Source organism: Mus caroli, chromosome X, assembly GCF_900094665.2.
Source record: "Mus caroli chromosome X, CAROLI_EIJ_v1.1, whole genome shotgun sequence".
NCBI classification, from domain to species: domain Eukaryota; kingdom Metazoa; phylum Chordata; class Mammalia; order Rodentia; family Muridae; genus Mus; species Mus caroli.
This window is the reverse complement of record NC_034589.1, coordinates 147,759,318-147,785,882: the sequence shown is the minus strand read 5'-3', so window position 1 is coordinate 147,785,882 and position 26,565 is coordinate 147,759,318. Positions and strand designations below refer to the sequence as shown.

Sequence of the window (26,565 nt, the reverse complement as noted above, 5' to 3'; positions counted from 1 at the left end):
CAGTGTCCACACTTTGGTCTTCATTCTTCTTGAGTTTCATGCGTTTATCAAATTGTATCTTATATCTTGGGTATCCTAAGTTTTGGGCTAATATCAGGAACTCATTTTGTGTTGCTATTTCCTCAGGTTAATTCAGCAGCATTAATAACTGTACTTATTGTAAAACTGGTTTCTAATGATGCTGCTAGCATATGAAATAACTCATTATTATTTGGTATGCATATAAATATGCATATTATTTAATATGCATTTCTATTTTAGGCCACTAAATCATTTCCTCAAAAATTTAAAAAATATTATTTTATTGTTTTTTAATGTGTTTGGGTCTTCTGTCTGCTTGTATGTCTCTGCATCACTTGCGTGAGTTTAGTGCCCACAAAGGTCAGAAGAGGGCAGCAGACTGTCTGGGACTGGATTTACAGATGGTTGGGAGCCACCATGTTAGGTGCTGGGAACTGAACCTGGGTCCTGTGGAAGAGCAGCCAGCATGTTTAACCACCGAACCCTCTCTGCAGCCCCTCCTTAAAAGATTTATCTTTTCCTCAAAGTTCTTTACTTAGGCTGTAATAGTGTGCCTTATCAACTACCTTTCCCAATAGTTTCACATGGACTAATTGCAATTGTACTACAAGAGATTTCCTTTCTTCATTAATTTATGGATTAACTACAGATTATTCTTTAACTATTACTAGTATTATTGTAGTAGTCAAACTATCCCAGATTTAGCAAGTAGGAGCACCTTAGACAACTCTGTATATGTATTTTTTCTGTGTAAGAGTGTGCATCTATGATATATGTATGTGTGGTGCATGCACATACGTAAGTATGGGTATGTGTGTGTGCCTATGCATGTTTGTAGGCCAGAGGAGGATTTCAGGTGTCCTGCTCTATCACTCTCTGCCTTATTACCTTAAAATGGGAACTCTCACTGAACCTATAGCTACTGAACTCCAGATAGTCTCCATTCTCTGCCACAAGCTGCTGAGGTTACAGGCATGCATGTGGTCATATTGGACTTTTGTGTAGGTGCTGAGATCCCAGTAAGTGTTTACAAACTAATCCATCACCACAGTATCTCAACTTCGTACATTAATACAATATTTGAGGCCTAATTTTTCTATTCCCCATTCAAACTATTTTGCATTATATAAAAGGTTAATTAAAAATATTTAGGATATTTAGGTGCACAGCAAAATTTTGTATATCTGTCCAGGTACCACATGCATGCCTGATATCTGAGGAGACTAGAAAGAGTATCAGATCTCCTAGGACTGGAGTTACAACTGCTTGTGAGCCACCATGCGGGTGGTGGGAAAGAACCCAGATCCCTGGCAAGGGTAGCTACTAATCTTAACCACTGAGTCCTCTCTGCAGTTCCTAACAGTTTTTATTGTCAACTTGCTTGTTAAAATTTACAAGATTTCTCCTGATTTTTTATGTTAAATAATTATGAAATTTAGATAGGATGAAGTCTGTTATGGTTATTCTGTTATGGTCTGTTATTAAGAATCTAGACTAATGGTTTTTAAAATATTTAAAAATAACTTGTGAAACCATTATTTCCATTTCCCATTGTTGTACTTACTGGCTTTAGCATACAGAATAGCAGGTACTCAATATTTGTGACAGATATAATGAAATTTAATATATATTTTAGTATTTTTACTTGCATTATTTTTCCAAATTATCACTGTTGTAAATAAGCTTTAATATTCCTTTCTCATTTTTCTTTTCTAAAATATTCTTGAAGGTATGTTTTTCAAGCAAAACTTTGCATCATTTTGTTAAGTTTTAAGGACAAACCAACTGGCATGTGGATGCTGAGCTAATTAATGAGAAAGGTAAAGATAAAGGGGTGTATGATCAATAGCTTTCTCTCATAGGACTTAGGGGGTTATTTTCTGTATAAGTATCTTACCTTCCCAGTTTTATAATTTCCTTCAAATATTATATATGTACAACATAATCTTGTTAACTATAAGAACAAGAATCTTCTCTTGCTTTTGTGAACCAACTGTCAGAGTTCCACCTATGTGAATTCATGACATGGGATTCAGGAGTATAAAGTTTCAAAGGCAGGAATTAAAAGTGAGGATGCTGCAGGGACCCCAATGGAGGAGTTACAGGAAGGACTGAAGGAGCTGAAGGGGCTCAAGCTGCATATGTAGCAGAGGATGGCCTTGTCAGACATCAATGGGAGGTAGGCCCTTGGTCCTGTGAAGGCTTGATGCCCCAGTGTAGAGGAATGCTAGGGCGGGGAGGCCGGAGTAGATAGGTGGGTGGGGGAGCACCCTCCTAGAAGCAGGGTAAAGGGGGGATAGAATTTTTTTTTTGCAGAGGGGAAACCGGGAAAGGTGATAACATTTGAAATGTAAATAAATAAAATATCCAATTTTTTAAAAAAGGAAAAAAGTTAGGATGCTGAAAACTTTGGGTACCTAGTTCTAGCAAGAATCAAGTAAGAGGTAACGCCACAGAAGTAAAGTATATATAGGACAGGAAATGTATTCAGGAAAAAGAACAAGAAAATGAAAGCAAAGAAAAATGATCTTTTCTAGAACATAGTGAAATTTCTTGGCATTATATCTATACTGAATGACTGGGAACACCAGAAATAATAAATGATCAATACAGACATTTTCTTGGGTATTTTAATGCTTTATGAATTACATGTATATTTAAAAGACCCCCCCACACACACATTAGGAATCAATAGCTCAACTATTTAGAAACTAGAGATGTCGCAAAGTAAATAGTACTAGTGAATAAAAGGAAGACTTTAGTACTGAAAATCTATGTGCATCTCTTTGAAATGTCACTTTACCTATCAAACTCATGTCTTACATTACAGTTTTATAAAAAAAAAAAAAAAATCAGATTCCGAAACTTGTTTGGAGACCAGAGGTCAGGATGACAAAATACTAAAAAATTAAAGCTATTTTGCATCTAGGTAATTAGTATATTTTCCAAAAATATTAAACTAATTATTTGAAAATGAATCAAACGCAGTTTTCTTTTTTTTTTTTGCCATGGGCACTCTTTTTTGTATTAGATATTTTCTTTATTTACATTTCAAATGCTATCCCGAAAGTTCCCTATACCCTCCCCGCACCCTGCTGCCCTACCCACCCACTCCCACTTCTTGGCCCTGGCATTCCCCTGTATTGTCAAACCCAGTTTTAATCTTTTCAACTTCTACTTGCCTAAAGCCCAAGATGAACTCATAGTCCTTCTATTCTAACATGGCAAGTCCTGCTCTTAACAGTAATATGACTCTTAGTCCAGTAGGAGAAAGTTAAAGTGTTTACAGAGCCAATTCAGAATGTTAGTAGGTAGCCTCAGGGTCCCGTGAGCTCTGAGACCGTCAGTTTGGTTAGGTTACATGAGCATGCTAAATACTGGCAGCACTTACCTTTCAGCGTGGCCTTCTTTAATACTTTCATGGCATAAAGCTGTCTAGCATCAGAGCCTGAGATTTTTTTAACTAAGAAAACCTGTATTTAAATGACAGAAAATAAACATTACAAAGAATTACAAACCATATTCCTTTATTACAGCCAAGACTCCATTTACATATTCACACACATATACACACACATATATGTTGACGTTTCAAACAGTAGTTATATCGTGATATTTCATTGTAAGTGGATAGTTGCTTTCTTTTTCATTTTGTTGTTTGCCAGTTTCCAAGCAGCATGTAATATACACAATACGACAAATAACTCAACCATGAATATAGCAGCTAGAGAATAACTCCACACATTCAAAGTATACCACAGGAAATGTCGGCTCTGCTTTATCAAAACAAAATTCTTCTGAGTCCCTCAATTTTTTCAGATGCTAGGGTTGTAACTTAAGGTCTCATTCAAACTAGGCAAACACTCTCCTTCCTACTGAGCTAGAGCCCCAGTCCCACACGACAATTTCTTGCTTTTTTAGTTTTTTTTTAAAAGATCACATTCCCCTTCTCCATTCCCTTCTTGCCATCGTCTCTTTCCTAAGTTGTCTATTTTCATGCCTTTTTATGGTGAGCCAATGAGGTTAATTAGGGTTGCTCATGGCAGCATGGACAACTTACCAGTGGCTATGCTAATAAAAAAAATTGCGGGCTGGTGAGATGGCTCAGTGGGTAAGAGCACCCGACTGCTCTTCCGAAGGTCTGGAGTTCAAATCCCAGCAACCACATGGTGGCTCACAACCACCATCCGCAACGAGATCTGGCTCCCTCTTCTGGAGTTTCTGAAGTCAGCTACAGTGTACTTACATATAATAAATAAATAAATCTTTAAAAAAAAATTGCCTCCCTTCCTGAGCAAACATCACCTGTCTATGAATCCTCAGGGAGGGGTGGGCCCTTCTGAATTGCCCCTATCAAAATTCGTACACTGGGGCATTTTGTGACAAACTTCTGTTGACACAATTATTCACAGATAAAGCGTCTTTTCTGTGTAAGAAAAGTATACACACATCTATGTCACTGCTAGAGAAAGAGTAATTTAAAACATTGCTAATGAAGAATACTAGTCAGATATTTAACAAAACACTACCTTTTTGCCTTTTAACCAGCAAATCATCATATACATCAAAATATGAAAAACGAAGCCTAGGATCATTATTTAGCATCTTCAACTTCTGTATATTTGAAGATATTTTGAAAAGAGTCTAGGGTTTAAGCAAAATAAATAAGATGTGCTTTAAATAGCTCAGTTATTCTGTAGTATGGTTGATTCGAACACTATCAACACATCATAATCATTTTGACTATTACGTTCTTGATTTTTTTCCAACAAGCATTAAAGAGACCTGCAAAATAGACCTGAAATTTACTGTGTGCTTGCATGTGTACATGTAGTAGATGATAAAGATCATAAACAGAAAGCTGGGTGTTCTGTTCTATCATTCTCCACCTAATTCCTCTGAGACAGAAGCCAGTGAGCCCTAGTGACTTGCCTGTTTCTGCCCTTCCTAGTGCTGTGGTCACAGATGCACAGGGCCAGGCTCCGTTTTTTACATTGGTGCTTTGGATTTGAACTGTGGTCCTTAATGCCTGTGGAGCAAGTGCTGAGTCATTTCTCCAGCTTCTGAACCTGAATTTTAACCTATTTTTCTCTACTTCTTCTTTCAAATTAAGCAGTGTTCCTCTGTTTGTGTTGTTTTGCTTTTTGAGATTGGGTCTTACTCCATATAACCCTGGCTGGTGTGGAACTCAGAATAATGTGCCAGCCTCAGCTTCCCAACTGCTGGGAATTCTAGATGTGAGCCGCCACCATGGCTGACTAAGAGCAGTGTTCTTGAGCTGCTACAGGTGGGAAGAAGAGAAGTAATTACAATCAAGACTTAAGTTTAGCGTCAGCTTTCACTGATCTGACTTACACTCAATGTGATTAACCAGAAATCTCAAAATTATTTATCTAAGTGATTCTCAGGCAAGGTAAAATTTTATCATTTTGCAAAACAGTACAAAGGTAATGAGTAATGAAATCAAGTGAAAAGCACATGTGACCTCGGCCCCGCAGAGGCAGAATGTGATCTCTTGTACTGAGTTCTCTCTGCCAGCACTAAGCCCCACCTAACAGCTCTTTGACTCAATTATGGGGAGCCGATCTAGGAGGAGAAAAGCATTTTTTAATAAGGGTGGTTCTAAGGTAGACTGCTGTTCAAATGTGAAAGGCAATCAGATATTAGTAATAACTATGAATAAAAATATATTCTAATTGGGTAAACTTAATTAGGAGATTTACCTAACAATGTCTTTATTCCATTCTAAAAGGAGATTTCGTGCGGCTGGCTTCTAAACTTGTTGCAGTTCCGTGAAAGTACCTTCTTAATTACTTGTAGCACTTCTGAACTTCCACAATGCCTTCCAAAGCATCTGCAGTGCAGCAGCATGACAATCTGGGGAAGTAGGCCTACTAAACAATGCCAGTTTTATGCCCAAATCAGGGCTTAGAGTAGTCAAACCATTTGCCTGGCGTCACAGTGGAACTAGATCCACGTCAGCTACCCAGTTCTGGGTTCCTGCTCAAGGAATTCTTTAACTGTTTCCTTAAGCCAGCGAGCCTCCAAGCTCAGTGAGAGCAGCAGGAGTCCTCACTTGCCCACGCAGCTATTATAGGCTCTGACAGGTCATCCTGTTTCCTTGGTTTATACTGGCCTTTAAGGATGAGTAAGAAAGAAGACACCCTATTTTAATGTTTGCTATTTATAGTGAGGCATTTAAAGTACTTTTACAGAAATAAAGGGAGAAGCATTCGAATTCCTTGGAACTTAAATATTATGTTCCCTGAAACCTAATGTATAAAAATAAACTCATCTATTTCGTTTGTTGAACAGTATGGCAATACGGTTAATGCCAGATATTATGTGTCTGGCCTTATATAATTTAATTCTCACCATATTCCTGTGAGGTCAGCACTATGACTCATTAATGTTTTTCAGAATTAGATGTTAGGCATAGTGCTACTCATGGAACCTCTAGGCTAGCGGGAGAGATACCCAATGAGCAATTTTGCAAATGAGTAAGTGCAACTGCAGTAAGTGTCAAAGAGGAGAGGTCTAGAAAGTTCTTCGAGGGTATCACAAGGGAGAATGACGGTAGGGTAGTAAGGACGTCTTCTCTGATCAGAACTTCCAGAGCCAACCAGGTGAAGAAAGCTTAGGCCCAAACTAAAGGCCAGTGGGGTCAGAACACAGCTGAAAAGTATAAAAACTGGTGCTTTAGAGGTGGCTAGGGGCCAGACTAAGGAGGAGCTCCTCTGCAATTGTAAGAAACCGTCTTTATCATGAAAACAAAGCAAGGCGGCCGAGGAGTTAAAGGGTACAATATTAGTTCATGCCAGTTCTAATGGACACAATTGAGGTTACAGTTTTTTGGAAGCTGCTCTACAATACTTTTTGACTAGACCAGGGAAAGGTAGAGGCAGCGTATTCTAGAGAGGTGGCAATGGAGGATAGGATCATATGATTCCCAAATTATTTACTAAATCAACAGGATCTGGTGACAGATCATACTGGCTGGGGTGGTGTAAGACATGGCAGGGATTGGGGGTGGAGAAGGAAAGGGAGGCAGGAGCAGACTTGAAAAGATGCTAAGAATGCCTCTTTGGTTTTCTGGCTTGTTTAACTGGATGCCATTCATAGTGACAGAGAAAAACTGAACTAGGATAGGTTTGGGGGTAGGAAAGATTATGAGTTTGGTCTTAAATATGCCAAGCATAAAATAAAATGCCTTTGAGACATAAGTGGGGGTGAGGAGCAGCTATGGAAAGAGTTCAGAGCTTGGAGAAGAAACTTAGGTTGGGAATATAAATCTGTGATGTCAGCAGCATATGAGTTACAATTAATACAGGAGCACAGATAAAATCAAGTAGCGAGTGGTACAAAGAGATGGCAGTTCAGAATCCAACATCAATGAACTTCCATATCGAATGACATGCTAGAACAGGGAAACAGGGCTTCAAGAGATTAAGTAACGTAGTGATAAGTAGAAGAAAAAATGAGTTCAGTCTGGCTGACCTAGGGTTTAAAATTATAACATTATATTCTGCTGTCCATTGAGTCTGTATTTAGATTAAAAGTATGGTCTATGCTTAAAAGTGGTTAAACAACCATAACAAATTATCTATATTAGCAAACAGCTACTAAACAGCTTCAATAAAATATACACGAGAGATCTGCTAATGCCATTTTGATGCTTACAGACCATGACACTTTGCAGCGTTTTATTAAGATGGAGGTGCTAAGGAAGAACTGCACTACCAGTGTTGTGTGCAATCTTTTTATCTTCTGTCTAGAAAAATCAAGTGGCAGCATCATGGGAAGAGAAGGTAGGAACGCTGCTGGGAGTTCAAGGCTAGTGTGTGCTACAGGGAGACCCTGTCTTAAAACAATAATGGCAACAATAAAAACAAAAAGAGGATATAAAGGGGATAGCTTGTGATTTTTAATTATTTAAAAAACAAGAGAGCTGGGAATGCAGTTTAGCAATCAATAGTGTGCTTGCTCATCGTGCCCTGAAGCCCTAAGCTCAACCTTCCTATCAGACATAAAACCAAACCAACCAATCTGCTCATACACCTACCCCAGTAGGGTGATAATAAAGGGCACTCTTAAAAGATGTAATGAGTATGAACACTGCCAAGTTACTAAGGTTCCTACTGCAGTTCTGAGTAACTATTCATCTTTTCTATACTTAGTAAAACATATAAAAGAAAATGTTGCTGGTAAAAAGACTGGTAGCATTTCATAAAATATTTGTTTTACAATGTGATAAAACATCCACGAATTCTAAAAATTCTTCTCTTTTTGGAGAAAGGTTCTCACTCTAGTCTAAGTTGGCCTTGGATTCACCTATATAGCCGAGGCTGGCTTCAAACACATGCCAATCATCCTTTTTCATCTTTTTAGTTGCTGGGATTACCAACCCAAGACATAAACTCCTTTTAAATCTGGACATCTTTTAAATTTGGATTCAGTTCCTTTTAACTTTTAAGATAGGGTCTTATGCAGTTTAGGTTGGCCTCAAATTCTCTACGATTCTTCTTGAGTGCTGGGATTATAGTCTCATGATATCTGGTTCTGTTTTCCTTGTAACTTTTTTCTTTTGTTTTTTTGTCCTAGAAGTCTCTATGTAGACCAGGCTGCTCCTGAATTCACAGAGATCCTCAGGCATGTGCCATTATGCCAGGCATGCTTGTAACTTTTAAATCTAAATTTTATGAGCTATCTATTTCTTTAGGATTCATATGTATATTTCTCTAGAAGTTTCTTTGATGAGGGGTTCGGACTACACTATCTGTGAGAATAGCAAACATTTTTTTTAAATTTTATTAGATATTTTCTTTATTTACATTTCAAATGCTATCCCGAAAGTTCCCTATACCCTCCCCCCGCCCTGCTCCCCTACCCACCCACTCCCACTTCTTGGCCCTGGCATTCCCCTGTACTGGGGCATATAAAGTTTGCAAGACCAAGGGACCTCTCTTCCCAGTGATGGCTGACTAGGCCATCTTCTGCTACATATGCAGCTAGAGACATGAGCTCTGGGGTACTGGTTAGTTCATATTGTTGTTCCACCTATAGGGTTGCAGACCCCTTTAGCTCTTTGGGTACTTTCTCTAGCTCCTCCATTGGAGGCCCTATGTTTCATCCTATAGATGACTGTTTCATTTAACAGCATAAATGAAACATTCTTAATGACTGTATCATCTCTCCAGACCTATCTTGTATATTTTAATGGATACATAACTATTTATGGGGCATAATGTGGCAATTTGATAAATATATGCAATGTATAAATGACCAAATATGAGTAATTAGTGTTTTTGTATCTTTAAACATCTATAGCCAGTTGTCATGTTACATGCCTATAATCCTTAGGACTTGGGAGACTGAAGCAGGAAGACCTGCCTGGGCTACACAGTAAGAGCTTATGCTCCCCAAATGTTAACTTTTTGTGCTGAGAAGCTTCAAACTTCTCTTCAAATAAAACATATAATGGGGCTGGAGAAATGGCTCAGCGGTTAAGAGCACTGACTGCTCTTCCAAAGGTCCAGAGTTCAAATCCCAGCAACCACATGGTGGCTCACAACCATCTGGCAGGACATCCTCTTCTGGTGTGTCTAAAGACAGCTACAATGTACTTAGATATAACAATAAACAAATCGTTGGGCTGGGGCAAGCTGGGCCCGAGTGAACAGAGGTCCTGAGTTCAATTCCCAGCAGCCACATGATGGCTCACAATCATCTGTCCATCTACAGTGTACTCATATACATAAAATAAATAAATAAATCTTTAAAAAACATACAATGAATTGTTGTTAGCTCTAGTCATGCTACTGTATTATAGAACATGAGATCCTATTTCTTCTATGTATCTAATGTTGGTACCCATTAGCTGGCCTCCCTCTATCCCTAGCCTTGTGTGATTAGCACTCTACTTTCTACTTCTATGGAATTTCTATAAACTTTGTTTATAGCAAACAACTATGACTTACCTTTCCAAATGATCCCTGCCCTAATACTTTTAAAAGTTCAAACTGGGAAGGATCTGCCTTTTCATGTCCTTCCTTCACATGATGTGTGATTGCAATTTCTTTGATACTGCCTTCTTCCTGTTAAGGTAAATATAAAGAGACAACCCATTGTTAGCCCAGAATGACTCTCATTAGGAACCAAATAATCTTAACTTAATATAGCGTATAAGAATCTCTTGAATTTATACACAAAACTACTCTTTGCTGACTTATCAAGTAAGCAGAAAATATACAAGTAATTATACTTTTAAGTTAAATGTTAGAGAATATTAGGCCCTATCAGCTTCTACACGATACTAGCACTAATTATTTGCAAGTCTTCATTATTTCTATTGGACATAATTAGGATAGTTTTGAACAAAAGTGTGTGAGAACATTTGAGAATAGCAGATTAGAGTACTGTACTGTGTCTGGCGTCTGAGTATATCAGGTGGAACAAATGTCATATGTTAAAGATGTGTTTGTTGGGGAGAGGGACTGACAACTGTTGTGGGGTAAACATGGTTCTATCCTTCACACAGCTGCCAAGCAAGCATACTAAAGCGGAGTGGGAAAGGAGAGTGAAGTTTTAGGTTTGAAATTCCTAAGTTTCCTTCCTGACCTCAAAAGAGACACAGGGTTATTAACTATGGTCAGAAAAAGATTTAACGTTTGGAAATATGGATCATGGGGTGAGGATGAATGTTTAACACAATAAAACTGAAAATTCTTTGGGCCAAGGGAGGAAGGATATTTTGAGATAGTGTCTTATTATGTAGATCAGGCTGGCCTCTAATTTGTAGGCAATCCCTTTGCCTTAGTTTTTCCAGTGCTGGGATTACAGGCATGTAATACCACATTCAGTTTTATAAAGGCTCTTTAAAGTCTAACGTGGATACTAGAAAATAGATAACATATACATTGAATTTCAATTACCTATTTGTGTAGAGATGAACAAATGAATCAAGACAATACTGTGTGTTATAGACAAAAACAGCAACAAAACCAGAAGTACAAGTCTGTTAAATAAATACTGTCATTCCCATTCTATTGACTATAAATGTGGCTTTTTTTTACATGCGTAAGTACTGGCAGAAGAATCCAAAAGTGTTATACAAATCCTTTTGGTTTTGGAGCTAGAATCTCACTATGTAATCCAGGCTAGCCTCAAACTAATGATCCTACTGATCCTCAGCCCCCAGAGGACCAAGATTAGAGGCACTCACTATATCCGGTCTCATTATTTTTAGCATTATAATCTTTTCTTCAAAGGTTTCCTTAGCAGTTTCTCATATACACTTAAAAGGGTGGCAATAAGCTCAGTGGTAGAATACTTGCTTAACCTGTGGGAGGCCCCAAGTTCAACCCCAGGACCAGAAACATCGACTAATACCAATCAAGAATACTGATAATTTAAGTAGAGATTTCTCTAAAAAGAAAAACCCAAAACAAAAAAAGCAAAAACAACAAAACAACAACAACAAAACAGAAAACTACATCAAGATACCATAATGTAGCTCCTGGAAATGTTCAGCAAAAAGAAAAGGAAGCTCCAGGGGTAGGCTACAAAGGAATTGATCCCTTTCCATTTTCCTTTCTAAGGCAGAGGAGTGGACAGCTGATAGGCTAGCCTACTACTTGGCAGCTTACTCATTTTGGACTATCTTAGAATTCTAGAAACAATAACATTTCCCCGCTGGCTTCATGTATTTTGTAACCTCCCAGCAGTATCCCTTTAATTCTCATGACAATGCTCTATGTCAAGTGTTTGAGCTGAACTAAGCATTAATGGATTCTTAGAGGAGTTACCCTCTTTCTGAGCAGTTACAGTAAGAAAAGCAGGAAGAGAACGACTAAATTAATAGAAAAAAAAACTTTCCAAAGAAAAATGAGTATGTAGGAGTGATAAATAAGGTCTAGATGAAAATACAGAAATATTTATTTTTATTTTGTATCAAACATGCATTAGGTGTTTTTCTACCTTATATATTACATTTATGTTTCATGACAAACCTCTGACTTTTTCAATTAATGTTTTGAGGGCTGATGATAATACAGAGTAAATTCCCTGATCAGGCAAAAGCATTTCAGAATTCATGTGTTCCCCACCCCCGACTCCATTCACCATGAGAAATTTAGCATATCTTTTAAAGGCAAAATGCTTTGAATACTCTGCAGTCTAAAGTTTAAAGAGATTAATGAGCACTAAAGAGCACAGCCAGTAAGTATGCTGTGCACTAAGGACTCAATTCTAGTTTTCTAACTTCCAAACAAGGCCCATACACTGACACTCCTCTAAGGCTGATGGATGTTCTTGGAATGACAGGAACCTAGAGACTTATGCCCCTAGGCTTTGTGGTCTTTGTTTAAGTTGGCTTTGATCTTGTCTTAGTCTCCTAAATTCTGCATTTATAGGCATAAGCCGCTATGCTTGGCTTTAACAAGTCATCTATCTCTTGCTTCACTTACTCAGTAGCACATCCCTAACAACAAAATGATAATCATTGAACCAGTATTTGTATGCTTATCGATTCATAAATTATACACACATAAGACAAGTTCTCTTTCTTCTCCATACCCAAAGTGTCATTATATTGCATTTTAAGGACCAATAATGGAGTGTAAAACTTGACTCATGGAGCCAAGTTTGCTGGTTAGATTCTAGGATGTATCAGTTAGTTTCTATAGATTCTATAGAATCATTTATGTCCTTAAATCATATGGCCATAAAGAACTATATTCTATAATAGTATACATTTTTATAATTTTTTCTTGGGTAAGTGGGATGTGATTTAATTCTGTTACAGTAATTTTGCATCTTATAGTCCACAACAAATACATACTACAATGCCTTTCACAAGGATGTAACATAAACAAGGAGGAACAGCTAGCTCCTGAATAAGTATTTAGCAGACTGCAGCAAGCAAACAGGATCAAGGGTAACTGTTACAGTGTAGGCTACAATCAGGGAATGGCTCTCAGAATAAACAGCAGTTACTATTCTCATCTTTGATGGTTACCCGTCCTTTCCTCTCAGGCTCCCTTTGATCACTTCAGTTAATAAATACATACTGAAATACCAGCTATATATCAAGTAGAGTGCTTGCGAGACCTTTCAGCCTTACTTCTTCCTTTGCCAATAGTATCATGCAGATGTAACCTTTTACTCTTTCATGTAAAAAATGAAATGAGTATGATTATGCAAAATAACTCATCTTGCCTGTGTCTAGTTCATTTTGATACATTTTCTGAAAAGCATTCAGCTCCCAGTTATATGACCAGATTGTTCAAACACCTAAGTTCCCCCAAATTCATGCACTGCTTCATCTTAACATTCGAGGTCCTTTGCAATATGACTTAAATCTATTTATTTATTCTATAATAGTCTTTTGTGAGCCTGAAATACTTAGTTTTCTATTTTGAAGATTTTTGTATGTATGCATGTGACAAATGCAGGTGAAAGAGCAAGCGTGTAGGTGCTACTGGAGTTTCTCAGAGCTGAAGTTATGAGCACTTGAGAGGCACCTGATGTGGGTACTGAGAATCAAAGTCAATCCTTATCAAGAACAGCAAGCACTCTTAACTTCTGAGCCAGTTTCTCTAGACCCTGGCTGGCCTGCAACTCACTATATGGATCAGGCTGGCTCAAACTTGAGATCTGCCTGCCTCTGCATTTTCAGTCAGGGTATTAAAGCCATGTGCCACTATGCACTGCTCAGCACAGATTTTAAAAGCAGTTAATTTTGCACTTCCTTTGATAATTTACTAAGCTTAAGACATCTAATGTCCTTAAAATAAGATAAAAGATCACTTACATCTCTTCCTTCTTTTGTACTGCTTGATAATTATATTAGTTTTATACAAACCCTTTTATTTTCCTGTTTTGGAATATAATCTTAACCCCTCACTTTGTGAAAGTCAATAGTGCTCACATATTCTTTCTGCGACTTTCCCCCACCTATTGGTAGCTATGTTTTTACATCATTGAGCCCAATACTTAGTGCTCTGCAGCAGCTATCCTGAGTTCTAGGGAAGCTGAGGCATGAGGAGCACTTCAAAGTCATCCTGAGCCAATGTGTGTGTGTGTGTGTGTGTATGACTTTTGTATATTTGTATGCTGAGAAGAACACCAGTGTTCTGTTTTCTGTTTTGCAATTTAACAAGCACTTTTTATAGCCTGGCCCTAACTAAGTTAAATCCCTATAGAACAGCACTGGCATCGCAAGTGCATACTAGACAATATATGAGCCCCTCACAGTGATTCCAAAGCCAATCCAAGGAGACTTTGTCACTGGCTGAATCTACTATTTTGTGTTTTTTATGTCTCCCTCTTTTAAGATTATCCCCTAATAATCTTCTATGAGGGATTACATGGAAGAAAACATTTTTTTTCTTTTTTCAGATTCCTAAGACAAGGTATGTAGTCCAGGCTGGTCTCAAAGTCACAAGTGTATAGTTATACCCTGCTTAAAGGCAATTTTCTGGACTGAATAAATCTTGATTTTATTTTGTCTTTATAGTTGGAAAGTTTGGCTTGATGTCAAATTTCATGCTGAAAATAATTTTGTCTTAGAAATTCGGTGGAATTTGCCCATTGCCTTCTAGCAACAGTGTTGCTTACAATATGGGTGATGCTAGCCTAGTCAAACTTTGCAGATAACCTTTTAATATCATTCTTTTTGTAGTATTTGTTTATATTATTTATATGAGTACATTGTAGCTGTCTTCAGACATACCAGAAGAGGGCATCAGATCCCATTACAGATGGTTATGAGCCACCATGTGGTTGCTGAGAATTGAACTCTGGACCTTTGGAGGAGCAGTCATTGCTTTTAACCCCTGAGCCATATCTCTAGCCCCTTAAAATCAGTTTTTACAAACAACTTATTCTGGTTATATTTCCCTTCCTCAACTCTTCAGCTCCTCTCCACCTCCCTACCCACCCAACTTCATTTTGTCTCTTGCTCAAAAAAAAAAAAAATCACAAAACTTAAAATGAAAAAAAGCCAAGGTCAAGACCAATCAACCAAAAAACACGAACAAGAAAAAAAATAGCAAAATGAAACAAAAAGTACACATTTAGAAGCATGGAGTTTGTGTTAGCCAACTGTCCCTAGGCCTTGGACCTGTGCTGGAGGGTGGTTGATGTACCTGGTGACACTCCATATTGATTATGGAAAGCTTCTTGGTTAGGGGAGGGACTTTGGTGGGTCTACATCTCTGTGCTGTTTTTTTTTTTTTTTAAAATTATTTTATGTGTGTAAGTGTTTTCTCTGCATGTATGCCTATGCAGCATGGGTACACCCATGGAGGCCAGAAGAGGATGTGTGATCCCATGGAATACATGTCTAGAAGGTGCTATATGGTTCTGGAATAGCAGTAAGTACTCACAATCACAGAGCCATCTCACCAGCCTTAGATGGCCTTTAAAAATGTATTTACCGTTTATTTGTGGTGTGTGTGTGACAACATGCAGAACAGAGGACAATTTTGTGGAGTAGGCTATCTCCTTGTCTGTGTGGGTCTTTGAGACTGAACTCACGTAGCCAGTACTGGCAGCAAATGTCTTTACACACCTTACCCACTGAGACATCTTGCTGGCCCTTATTATTTATTTACTTATCTTTTTTGAGAAAGGAGCTGGAATTCAATAAACAAGACCATTCTGGCTTCAAACTTACAACAACCCACCTTCCTCTGCCTCTTGAGTGTCCAACCCTTTTTAATTTTTTAAAAGAAGATTTTCCTTTGTCCTTATTTTTTGAAACACTACCCTAAGTAGTCAGAGTCCAATTTTTCTCAGAATATTAGGTGCTTAGATAACTTTTATCATCCATGAATTCTTCACCTCTGCAGAGAATTCCAATATTTAATAATTTTTCAGGGCCTTACAATCATTTTTCAGGGCCTCTACTTTTGCAAGTTCCTTTTGGGATGGATTTGTAATTATATATTTTAATCTCTTATGTCTCTGCTTCCTGAGAAATTTTCTTAACTATCTTCCCACTTCTATATTGAAAAAAATCTTTAGAGAAGGTTTTTCTATGTAGGCCTGGATGTCCTGGAACTAATTATGTAGACCAGGCTGGCCTTGAACTCACAGAGATCACCTGCCTCTGCCTCCTGAGTGCTGAGATTAAAGACATGTGCTATCACTGCCCNCCCAGCTTGACTTTTTTTTTTTTTTTCCTTTGAGAAAGATTCTCTCATTTCTGAAGTCTAGGCAGGTCTTGTTCTTGAACCAATCCTCATCCGTGCACCTCAATCGAGCTCCTTCTCAGTTTTTAAAGTGCATCCTTAAAGCGGGAAAAAGGTTAATAATATTTCCTTTTCAAGCCAGGTGTAGTGGTCAATCTTTCAACCTCAGCACTGGGATGCAGAGGCAGGCTTATCTACAAAGCAAGTTCCAGGACTGCCAGGGCTACAGAAGGAAACTCTGTTTTAAAATAATAATAATAATAATTTTTAAGACAGGAGGGGAAATGTAACCATGGCCCTAAAATGTAAAAAGAATTAAAGAAAAGGTACTTAAAATTAACACCATCTTTTTGAGTAATGAAAAACCTAATATTGTACCATGCTAGCACTAAGAACACAAACTGGGTAATATTAACTGATTTTAAAGAATGATTCAATGTTTGGCATTTTGCCCTACCTTGTATACATAATTTCCTTTTTCCTCCCCTCCCTTGAGTCAGGAAATGTATTCTTGAGGCATTTGTATTTTCCAAATTGTTTTGAACACCAGAAAACATTTTTAAAGCTCAAAGAAAAGTATTTAAATGCTTCTTGGTACAAGAACATACAAAGCATTTAACTATGGACCTATTTCTTGGTGCAACATAAAAAAGACCTTACAAAAGAAATATACACAGCTTATCCCTTAAAGGTATTGTAGACTAAAGTAATGGAACAATCACTTCCCACAGAGATTCCTAGAGCGCTATATTTATTTGAAAGGGATTCTTTAACTTTTGTTTTTAATGTGATCGAGACAATGAAGCTGGTTACCCAAGCCATGGTAAGAAAAAACATTTTAATTTATTCTAGAAAACATTGGATTAGATTTAATTTACTGCATATGCTAATGAAACAAACGAGTTCTTAACAAATGAGTTACTTAACAAAATACTTTAAGAGAATATCATGAGCCAATTCTTCCAGAGCAACATTTTAACCCTGGGCTCCCCCCACTCCACTTCCCGCCCGCAACTTGGGAATCTCAACCACCAAGTTACTTAACTGTTGAGCTGCTTGAAGCTCTCAAGTCTTTACAGGAACCAGTTTCAACAAAAACCTGACTAAGTGTCTGACTACTTTAATCAATACTCTCTTATATGCCAAAATATTACTTACAGAATAATAATCTAATATTAGTTAAGTTTGCAATTCTGTTCATAACTAGTTTAATTCTGAGAGGTCATTTGTTTTATTATATAAAATTATGAATTATCACTATCAGGGCAAAATTTCTCTCGCACAAATAATTCAATATAAAAATAAATTAAGAAAATGAAGAGTTGAAACGTCTAATACAACCAACTAGCTTACTTGTAGTAAATAGAAACTTCTTTAAAAGTTCATCCAAAACTCATTCTGAACTTTTAAAAGTTCCTTAAAAGAATCTAGAAAACGGAATGAGTAGCATAATTCTAGTTCATTCTGAATAAAACATCTTATTTTTTTTAAAAGAAGTTGAACAAAGCTTACCTGTATAGGGCGAACACGGAAAGACAAAAATTTAAACATGGCTACGAAACCATGCTGATGATAAAGAATTCTGACGGTAAAACTTAAGCCCCTGCAAAGTTTTCTCCTACCAGCTGTTCCGGCAATTAGAAAATTTCCTGTCAGGCGGGTCCTGAAAATGCTAGAAAAGAGGCTGGACAGTTTTCCTGTGGTAAAAGAAAGGAGGAACCTGCCTACAGAGGCTTTTCGTGTAGCTCATAGGTAGGGAGGCTAGAACAGGAAACTGCCACAGATCTGCTGATAACCAAATCCTGTTGAAGTTGTTTTTTTTTTTTTTTCTCCTGATTCCCAGCAGTCCTAACAACTTTTACAACCAGTAAAATGAACGCCATTTTAGAATCCTGAGAAACGGCAGCATTTCTTAACTTTGAGTCTTAAAAGCAAGTGAAACTAGTCACTGTTATTAAAATAAAAGCTGCTGATGCAAATGTGGGAATTTACCCTTTGTAATATTTATACACATATACAAGATATGGCCTCCAGATGACTTCAAAGCTATATATAGACATGCCATGGGTGTTTCCTGTCAGTAAGGAAGAGTTTCATAACTATGGTTAGAAAATAAAGGCTACATGCAAAAAAGAAAATCCCAAACCTTAAAGTGAAGAATAAATGTTTTGCCATCTTAAATGAATGTAAACTGAACTTAAATAAATGTACACGGATTGTAATCATCTACTAGCAAACAAGTTATAGACTTCATGGCTCTAGTTACTAAAATTCAACTCCCAGTTGATAGAAATCTCAATGAAAAAGTCCACCCTCTGGGTTTATTAGAGAGCAAAACTGAAGTCCTCATAAACGAAGCTGAAAAGGAAGGCGGAGCATGGCTTTCATATAAGCTCTTCCTCATCTCACTGCAACTGGCATTTTACTGCAACTGGCACTTAAAATAAGCAAAGGATCAGCAGATAGAAGAGCTGTAAGCTAATGTAAATCTAATCTATGTGGATTTAAGAAAAACCCAAGTACTAATCTATCTAGCTTATAACTTTTAATAAAAGCAATGGAAATGTCAAACCACCAAAGACTCTAAGAACACCCCGTATGTGGGCTTTAGGGTATATAGCTCGGTGATCATTTTGTGTAGCATGTGTGAAAGCCAGACTTCAATCCTCAATACAGGGAAAGTGGAAGGGAAGGGGAAGGAGGAAGAACAAGAAGAATAAACTAACTTTCTAGATGAAGAAACTGTGGCAGAGGTAGGCACTCTTGGTGGCAGAGCTATCTATAGTTGGGGCTCAGCTGAACATTTATTGATTGAGCATACATTATAGTGTCCATTATGTGATAAGTAAAAAGCCAGAGCACTTCTTGCTACATCAAATTTTCATGGCAAGGACTTCACGTAAATGGAGAATAATTTTTAAAAAATGCTACACCACCAAATACATTAGAAATCAACTAAAATAAATGTCTCCACTGGATCTTTGAATTATGCCCAGATGACTGCACACTTGTCTCAGTTAAGAATGGATGACTCTGTTTTTCAGTAAAGAAAGCACTTAGAAGCTTTTCATCAGAGCAGAATTCTCCCAGATCTCAAAATGAATCATTTAAGTCTTCTTAAGAAGCTCCAACAGGGCGGCAAAGTTAGGAAGGCCACCTAATGCACAATTGCAGTCTGGACATGAGGTGCCTCCATCAGACTCCACTACAGCAAACACCATATTTAATCACGACCAGTTATGGAAAGAGTTCCTGGTATACAACAGTCCATGTCCCCAAACCTGTAGAGACCTAATGCCCCAGGGAAGAGGGGTATGTGGATGAGGGCTATAGGGGTGGGTGAGGGAATACCCTCTCAGAGGCAAAGGGGAGGCAGGTGGGGTGAACAACTCTTGGAGAGGGGGAAACATCTGGAATGTAAATAAATAAAGAAAAGCTGACTGAGCTCAAAACAAAAAAGAGAGATACTTTTCTCAAGCAGGCAAACAAAGAACCAGTCTTTTTTTCATTTGAAACAAAATCTCATGTATATCTGAGGCTGATCTTCACCCTCCTATGTAGCCCAGACTGGACTAGATCTTATCCTACTTGTTCCATGCCCATCCCCATGTGCTGTCTGGATGAAGCTCAGTGACACAGCATTCTCATAGTGTGTGCAAGGTCTTTGGTTCAATCCTTAGAACCATAAGAAAAACCCATTGGGTCATGGAGATTTTCTTTTCTGTTCTGCACATACACACTTACACATTTGGACCACACTGCTTGTACCCAATAAAAGGCTATGTTTTTAGTAAAGGGCCAGATAGCAAACCATTTCAGCTTTGTAGGACAGGTGGCTTCTATCCTGTCAACACAATGGAAAATGAATAGGCGACACTGTGTTTTAATTAAACTTCCTTTACAAAAAAAGGTAACAGACCCATTGATACAGTTTGCTGACTTCATTTCTATTATTAGAAAACTTAAATACATTGCTAATGAATGCCAAAAATTCTACAATACAAATCTACTGTGGGGCACTTGATTTTTATATCACTATGATGTCCCTACCTTTCAGACACGGTCACACTTACCTAGAACTCATTTTTCAAAGTAGTATATTATCAAGAATACTGTTTTCTTGTTTCCATTTTTCCCTATGCAGTTCTTTGTCTTTACAGCAGGCAGAATAAACGTTAAGCACAAATCATAGCCAGTTGTGGTGGTATAGGCTTATAATTCCAACACATGGGAGAAGGAGGCTAGAGGACCTAGAATTCAAGGCCAGTCTGGGCAATACAATGAGAAACACCATATCTTAAAAAAGGAATACGGAACACACAAATAAAAACTGTTTATTTATCCATGGCTTTATACAATATCCTAAATACAACCCAGAAACACAAACCAAACAGAAGTTAAAATAGTTTACAGTCTTACCCAAAACTCTTTACTATAACAAAATTAAATTTCTCTTTCAATGGAGATTAAAGTAAGCTATATCAAATGTTACTTTGATCTTGACTTTGGAAATATAGTCACTAAAGAACTTAGACAAACACATTTAGTTTTAAAACTCTTTGATGTAGTTTTTTAAAATGTTTAACTTAAAGATTTCTTAATATTGACCTGTATTTGTATTTTGGAGAAAATTAATTGTTTTAATGTAATTCTGAACTTAATATGCAAATGTTTTATTAAATTTTTTGGATTTGTAGTCATACATTAAATTATCATGCTATTATTTTTCTGTGCCAATTTTTGTTTTCATGGCTATAATTTTATAAAGCAAATCAGAGGCTAACAAGAAGGCCTGCATTATGATTTTTGCTCATTTTACTAATGATTTAAATTATTTCCAAGACTATTAGTACACTTGATTTTTCTGTTCATTTATGAGTAATATACTTTAGATTTTCTTTTAAAACATGTATTTCAGAACAAATTCATCTCGTGTTATACTTAGACTATGAGCATACCCAGCAATACAAAGACTGGTATGGTAAACGCTGCCCATCACGGAACTTTAACATTTTTCCTGGGTTTGGTTTGGTTTGATTTTCTTTTTGAACACAGGGTCTCCTGTAGCCAAAATGGCCTCGAGTTCATGATGTAGATGATGACAGCCTTGAACTTCTCCTCCTCTTTCCTTCACCTCTAGAGTCCTGGGATTGCAGGTCTGCACTATCACAATGGGGTTTATGTGGTATGATGGAACCTAGGGCTCCCTGTATCCTAGACAAGGGTTCTACTAACTGAGCTATCTCTCCAGGCCAGCTTTAACAATTTTCACCTCAGGACCTTGCTTTATATGTTCACATCTCCTTACTCATGTAATTACTCTGAAATAGCTCCCAATCTCATTTGTGTCTGTAGATACGGCTCATTTTGCTTTCCCAGTGTTGTACATTTGACCCCCTCCCTATCACCCACTTTATTTCACTGACATTGAAGAAAAAAAGAATTTATATAATCCCCTCCTCTTGATTTTGATTAGCTTACTAGTTTTGTTTGTTAAGTAAATATGGGATTGCTTTATTTCAATTCTCCCACTTGTTGAAGCAGTTCTCTTGCAGATATAGCTATAATAATAATATTTAATATAGTACTATATCCTACCCACCACCATTTATATGAAATTATCTCAGATAATTCTTAACACTCAACTCATGTTTAGGCACTATTATCTGCACTACAGATAAAGGGCTTGAGGCTTAGAGGGAATGTTAAATAACTGCTGTTCAGGTCTAGACAGTTTGAATATGGAAGTGATGGGATTTTAGTGGCAGCATAAGAAAGCACTTTAATGGAGGATGGAGTGTAAGTGAACAACCAGTACAGTAGGTGGCAACCTTCCTAATGTTGCAACTCTTTAATACAGTTCCTCATGTTGTGGTGACCCCCAACCAGAAACCTGTTTTCGCAGCTACTACGTAACTTTAATTTTGCTACTAGTATGAGTCATAATCACATATCTGATATGCAGTATATCTGATATTCAACCTCTGTGAAAGACCTGTTCAACCCCCAAATGAGTTCTAACCACAGCTTGAGAACCACTGAACTAGTGGATAACTTAGGTTAAAAAAAAAAAAAAGGAAGTTGCTAAACTTTCTGATAAAACCTTGAAGGAAGAAAGCTCAGAAGAGGGTCCAAGGCAAGATCACGAACACAGTCAAACCCAATTAGCAACCATCTTTATGATCCAGTACCAGATGAATCCTTTTGGAAAACAAAACAATTTCTGTGCAACTCAGTTGGTGGAGTGCTTGCTTAGCATACATGAAGCCCTGGGGTTGAAAATTAGCCAGGCATAAACTAGGTATTGGAGCACACACCTGGAATTCCAGTATTTCTGGAGTTGGAGGCAGGAGGGTCAGATGTTCAAGGAAATTTAAAGGCAGCTTGGGATACAGGAAACCCTCTTAAAATACACACACTCACACCAAAACAAACAAAAAACACAACCAAATTTGTATGCTAATAATGTAAAATCATCATGTTCTTAATTAATTTCATTAGGATATATTTTTGTAGAGCAATCCAAGTTTTTTAGACACTGAAGGGTTCAACAACTAAAGATTTTCCTCAAAGTACAAGAGATTTAGTGCACATTTATCAATAACTCTACTATAAGGTGCTAAAGGTCTAAGGTGTTAAATGAAAGACAGAATGCAAGTTTTACAAAAAGACAGCTGACTTGAACTAAATGGTAGTGACTCCTGAAGCGTTGTGAGCGCTTTCTTTGAACGCCTTGTCTCGATGGAAAGAAAGCGCACTATGTTCTGCTTGTCCTTGCCATGGGCCGTAAGAGAGTGAGGAGGCAGCATCAAGGTCCCCAGGTAAGAGCCTATAGCCTCTCTCTTTGACTACATTGCTTCTTCTGCATACTCTTAAGGTTCAAGTAACGCTTGTAGGAAATAGCTTAAAATATTCACTTAGATAAAGGGGCCATGGTTTTTCATATGCTAGTATTTCAGTTTGCCTCAGTCAACCATTCATACTTGAATATCACTAAGTTAAGTCACTTGCTTTCCTTCCAGTCCACCTAAACAAAAGGATTTTGTGACGAATACACTAGAGCAGAAAGGTCATTTTAAATAGGAGGAGGCACTCTAGGCAGAGGCAAGCCATACCAGTGGCAAGCTGGGATAAAAGGAAAAGGAGTTTGGTTTTGTTTTAAGCTCTGGTGAAGAGGTGTTTTTAAGGGGTTGAAAAAAGGGACTCTAGGAAGTTTAAAAAAACTCTGAAAGAATGCCAAAAATCAGCAAAAGGAAGCCCTATACGTTTGGAAAGTTTGCTCACTGCACGCATATCCTATTTAATGCTACCATGCCATGCTAATTATAATCCTATTTATTTCAGAAATGCCCTAAGTGGCATTTATTTAGATCAACTAGAGTATTTGCCCTCAAGTTCTGAGTGCTAAACTACACTTCTCAGTCAATGAATTAGAATGACAGACAATAATCGATGGAATTAGTCAATAAGGGTTATTCTGCCATACCACGTATTTTCTTACCAGTGAGCAATCAATCGTATTTTCCTATTTTGAGTAGCTCCCTGCCCATTGTCTACTCTGCTTACGATTCTTTCTGTAGTTGATTTTGTACTTCAACTGTGACTGTTAATGGTATGTTGAACTCGTAGTTATGAGTGTTATTTGGGATGCTCAAATTCAAGTTTTAAGGTAGCTTGAGGGAGCTTAAATAAACAAGTGAAATTCCTTGAAGAGGATCATGTATAGCATTGCAGCCTCATTAATTACTGAACAAGCAGGAGCTAAAATAATGGTAAAGGTAGAAGACAGAAGAAACTGTTGCCAACTGCTAATACCCCAGGTATGACTTCCAGAGATCTGAAAAGATATTACTACTGCCTACGTCCTTCCTTCATAAAGGAACCTGAAATGTACAAGCTCCTGGGTCCAATCCTCAACATGGCAAAAAAAAGTTTCAGAGTATTTTCAAATGCCTAATAAATGAGGTATTTTGGGGATGGGTATATTTAAACATAAAATTCATGTATGTTTCATATCTACCTTATATGAATAGTCAGAAGCTAATTTTATCCAGTATTTTCATAAGCCTTCATTTTTACTACAATCTGTTATATTGGTGCAGGTGTGTAATTTTTTAAATTGTACCATCATATCTATACTTAAAAGAGTTCTAGATTTTGGAGCACTTTAAATGTGCTAGCTTTTACTAGTTTTCTTTGCTTCTTAACAATCTTATAAATAACTGTAATATAAAAGCTGAGTTGGGAGGTACTAAGTAGCAGATGCCTTTAATCCCAGCACTCGGGAGGCAGAAGCAGACGGATATCTCTGAGTTGGAGGCCAGCCTGGTCTACAGAGTGAGTTCCAGGACAGCCAGGGAGGGCTACACAGAGAAACCCTGTCTCAGTAAAATACAGTGGTGTATGACTTTGGTCCCAGCTACTCACTCAGAATGCTGATCAGGAAAAAGGCTTGAGCTCGGGAGTTTGAAGCTGGTTAGCAGAAAGCACAATTCTGTGTCTTATTTTCTTATTTATAAATGAATGAATGGCAGATCCAATGAAGGGCCAAAGGACCAAATTAGAGGAGAAGTGAACTCATTTCACAATTTTGCCTAGGGCCAGTCCTGCTTTAAGCAAAATAACAGAATAACTAAGAAAACCCTGGCTACAGTGCTAGTTCCTTAGGAACACATTTTATCTCTGGCAAACAATGTGAGAAACAGGAGCAGCCTCTGGAAGGAAGGAACAATACAGGAAATGAACACTTATTAGGCTCTGATTTTGTGCTAGGCATTTACTTCTCTTCTCCAATTCTCAGTTTTCAGAAAGTTTCCATAGTATTATGAGAGTTGTTAAAAGAATCAATTCCCCACCACACAGAAAATTGTTTTCCGTTATTCTTTGATGGCTGTCTTGAAAGTGAAGACTTGCTAATTCTTCAGCACAGATCATGAAGACCATGGAATTCTCTGGCCAGCTGAGAAATGTCAGAGAAGTCTGAAGTCTAGGAGGCTGTCTTACTTTGGGGTACTATAAGGGATGTTTCATCTTCTGCTATTAAGGCAATTTCTCTTCTAAGTCCCACAGGATGAAAGATAAAAATAACCCCCTCTCATTAGCACAGAAGACAAAAGATAATGGCTGAAGTATGTTGTGAGATAAATTAATTATGCATAAATATGAAATTGATAAGACCATCGCACAGCTTATTTTCCCTCCCTGTCTTCTGTTTATACAAAAACATTTCACCCCAACATTGATGTTTACTTCTCAAAATCTTGTACCTAGTCTCTAATACTCATTTTATATATTCTAAGATTTATAATTTCTAATTCTGATTACATGATATAGCTACTTAAAAATGTTTCCTTAATTTTCTATTAAAGGTAAAAGGGTCAAAAATCGGCTGCCAGGCTTAACCCTTTCAGCTCTTTTCATCAGTCCCTCTGATATTGTTGACAGTCTTCCTCTTTAGCTCAGGCTGACCTGGTACTCAGTATGTAGCCCATACTTGCCTTGTAGCAACCTTCCTGCTTTTACTGTTCCTGATATGTCATCCAATGCAATTTCTGATATCATTAGACATCCTATTTTATAACTTAGCAGTCATAACATTTAACTATTGTGACTGTGTAGAAACTGTTAATTTCCTAGCTGCATTTCCTGTCTTAAGCTTACGTTATGGTGGCTTTGTTTTAAAACTTCCTTTCCTTGTATCTATTTCAAGCTTTTTCTGCTCTGCAACAGCTTCTCAAGTGAATTTTCAACACTTAGATCCAGGGGATACTTCACCACTTTTATACTGTTGGCGGCTTCCCTAGCCTTTCTGTGGGCAGCATTCCTGGAGCTGTGTGTCTCAGTCTGGATTTAGTATTCTTTAAGCCTACTGTATAAACCAACCTTCTGGAGACTCCTTTATTCATCAGAATGAGAAGGGCCTTTCTTCAGTGAGACTGTACTACTGGGTCTTTTGTGTTCCAAGTACCATGTTTCTTTTTCTTTATCAACAACTCTCTAAAAACTTTCTTCAATAGGTAATGTCTGAAAATATATTGGCCGAAGATTATTTTCACTATGCATTTTAAAATCATTGTTCCTTCTCTTCTATGATGTGACAGTATTTTTTTATATAATCCTTTATATGATTTTTTTACAGGGTTTCTCTGTGTAGCCCTGGCTGTCCTGGAACTCAGAAATACACCTGCCTCTATTTACCAACTGCTGGGATTAAAGGCATATACCACCACTGCCCAGCGACCTTGCTAATCCTCCTTTATATCATTTTTAAAAATCTCTTTTAAAAGTTCTTAGAAAAGCGGGGCGTGGTGGCACACGCCTTTAATCCCAGCACTTGGGAGGCAGAGGCAGG

At 37.5% G+C, this 26,565-nt stretch overlaps 1 protein-coding gene across 8 annotated transcripts in view; it reads right to left on the bottom strand.

Moving 5' to 3' along the window:
- Positions 1–26,565, bottom strand: part of Rps6ka3 (ribosomal protein S6 kinase A3) — a 103,788-nt gene that overhangs the window by 41,550 nt on the left and 35,673 nt on the right. For 7 of the 8 annotated variants that reach the window (XM_029473074.1, XM_021153101.1, XM_029473071.1 and 4 more), the window contains 2 exons: positions 9,999–10,115; positions 3,413–3,494 (listed from right to left, as the gene is read on the bottom strand). In XM_029473074.1, coding sequence (XP_029328934.1) covers positions 3,413–3,494; positions 9,999–10,115 — 199 coding nt within the window. Of the gene's footprint in view, positions 1–3,412; positions 3,495–9,998; positions 10,116–17,726; positions 18,469–26,565 lie in introns of those variants that run through there. The other variant, XM_029473075.1, reaches the window with a different exon arrangement.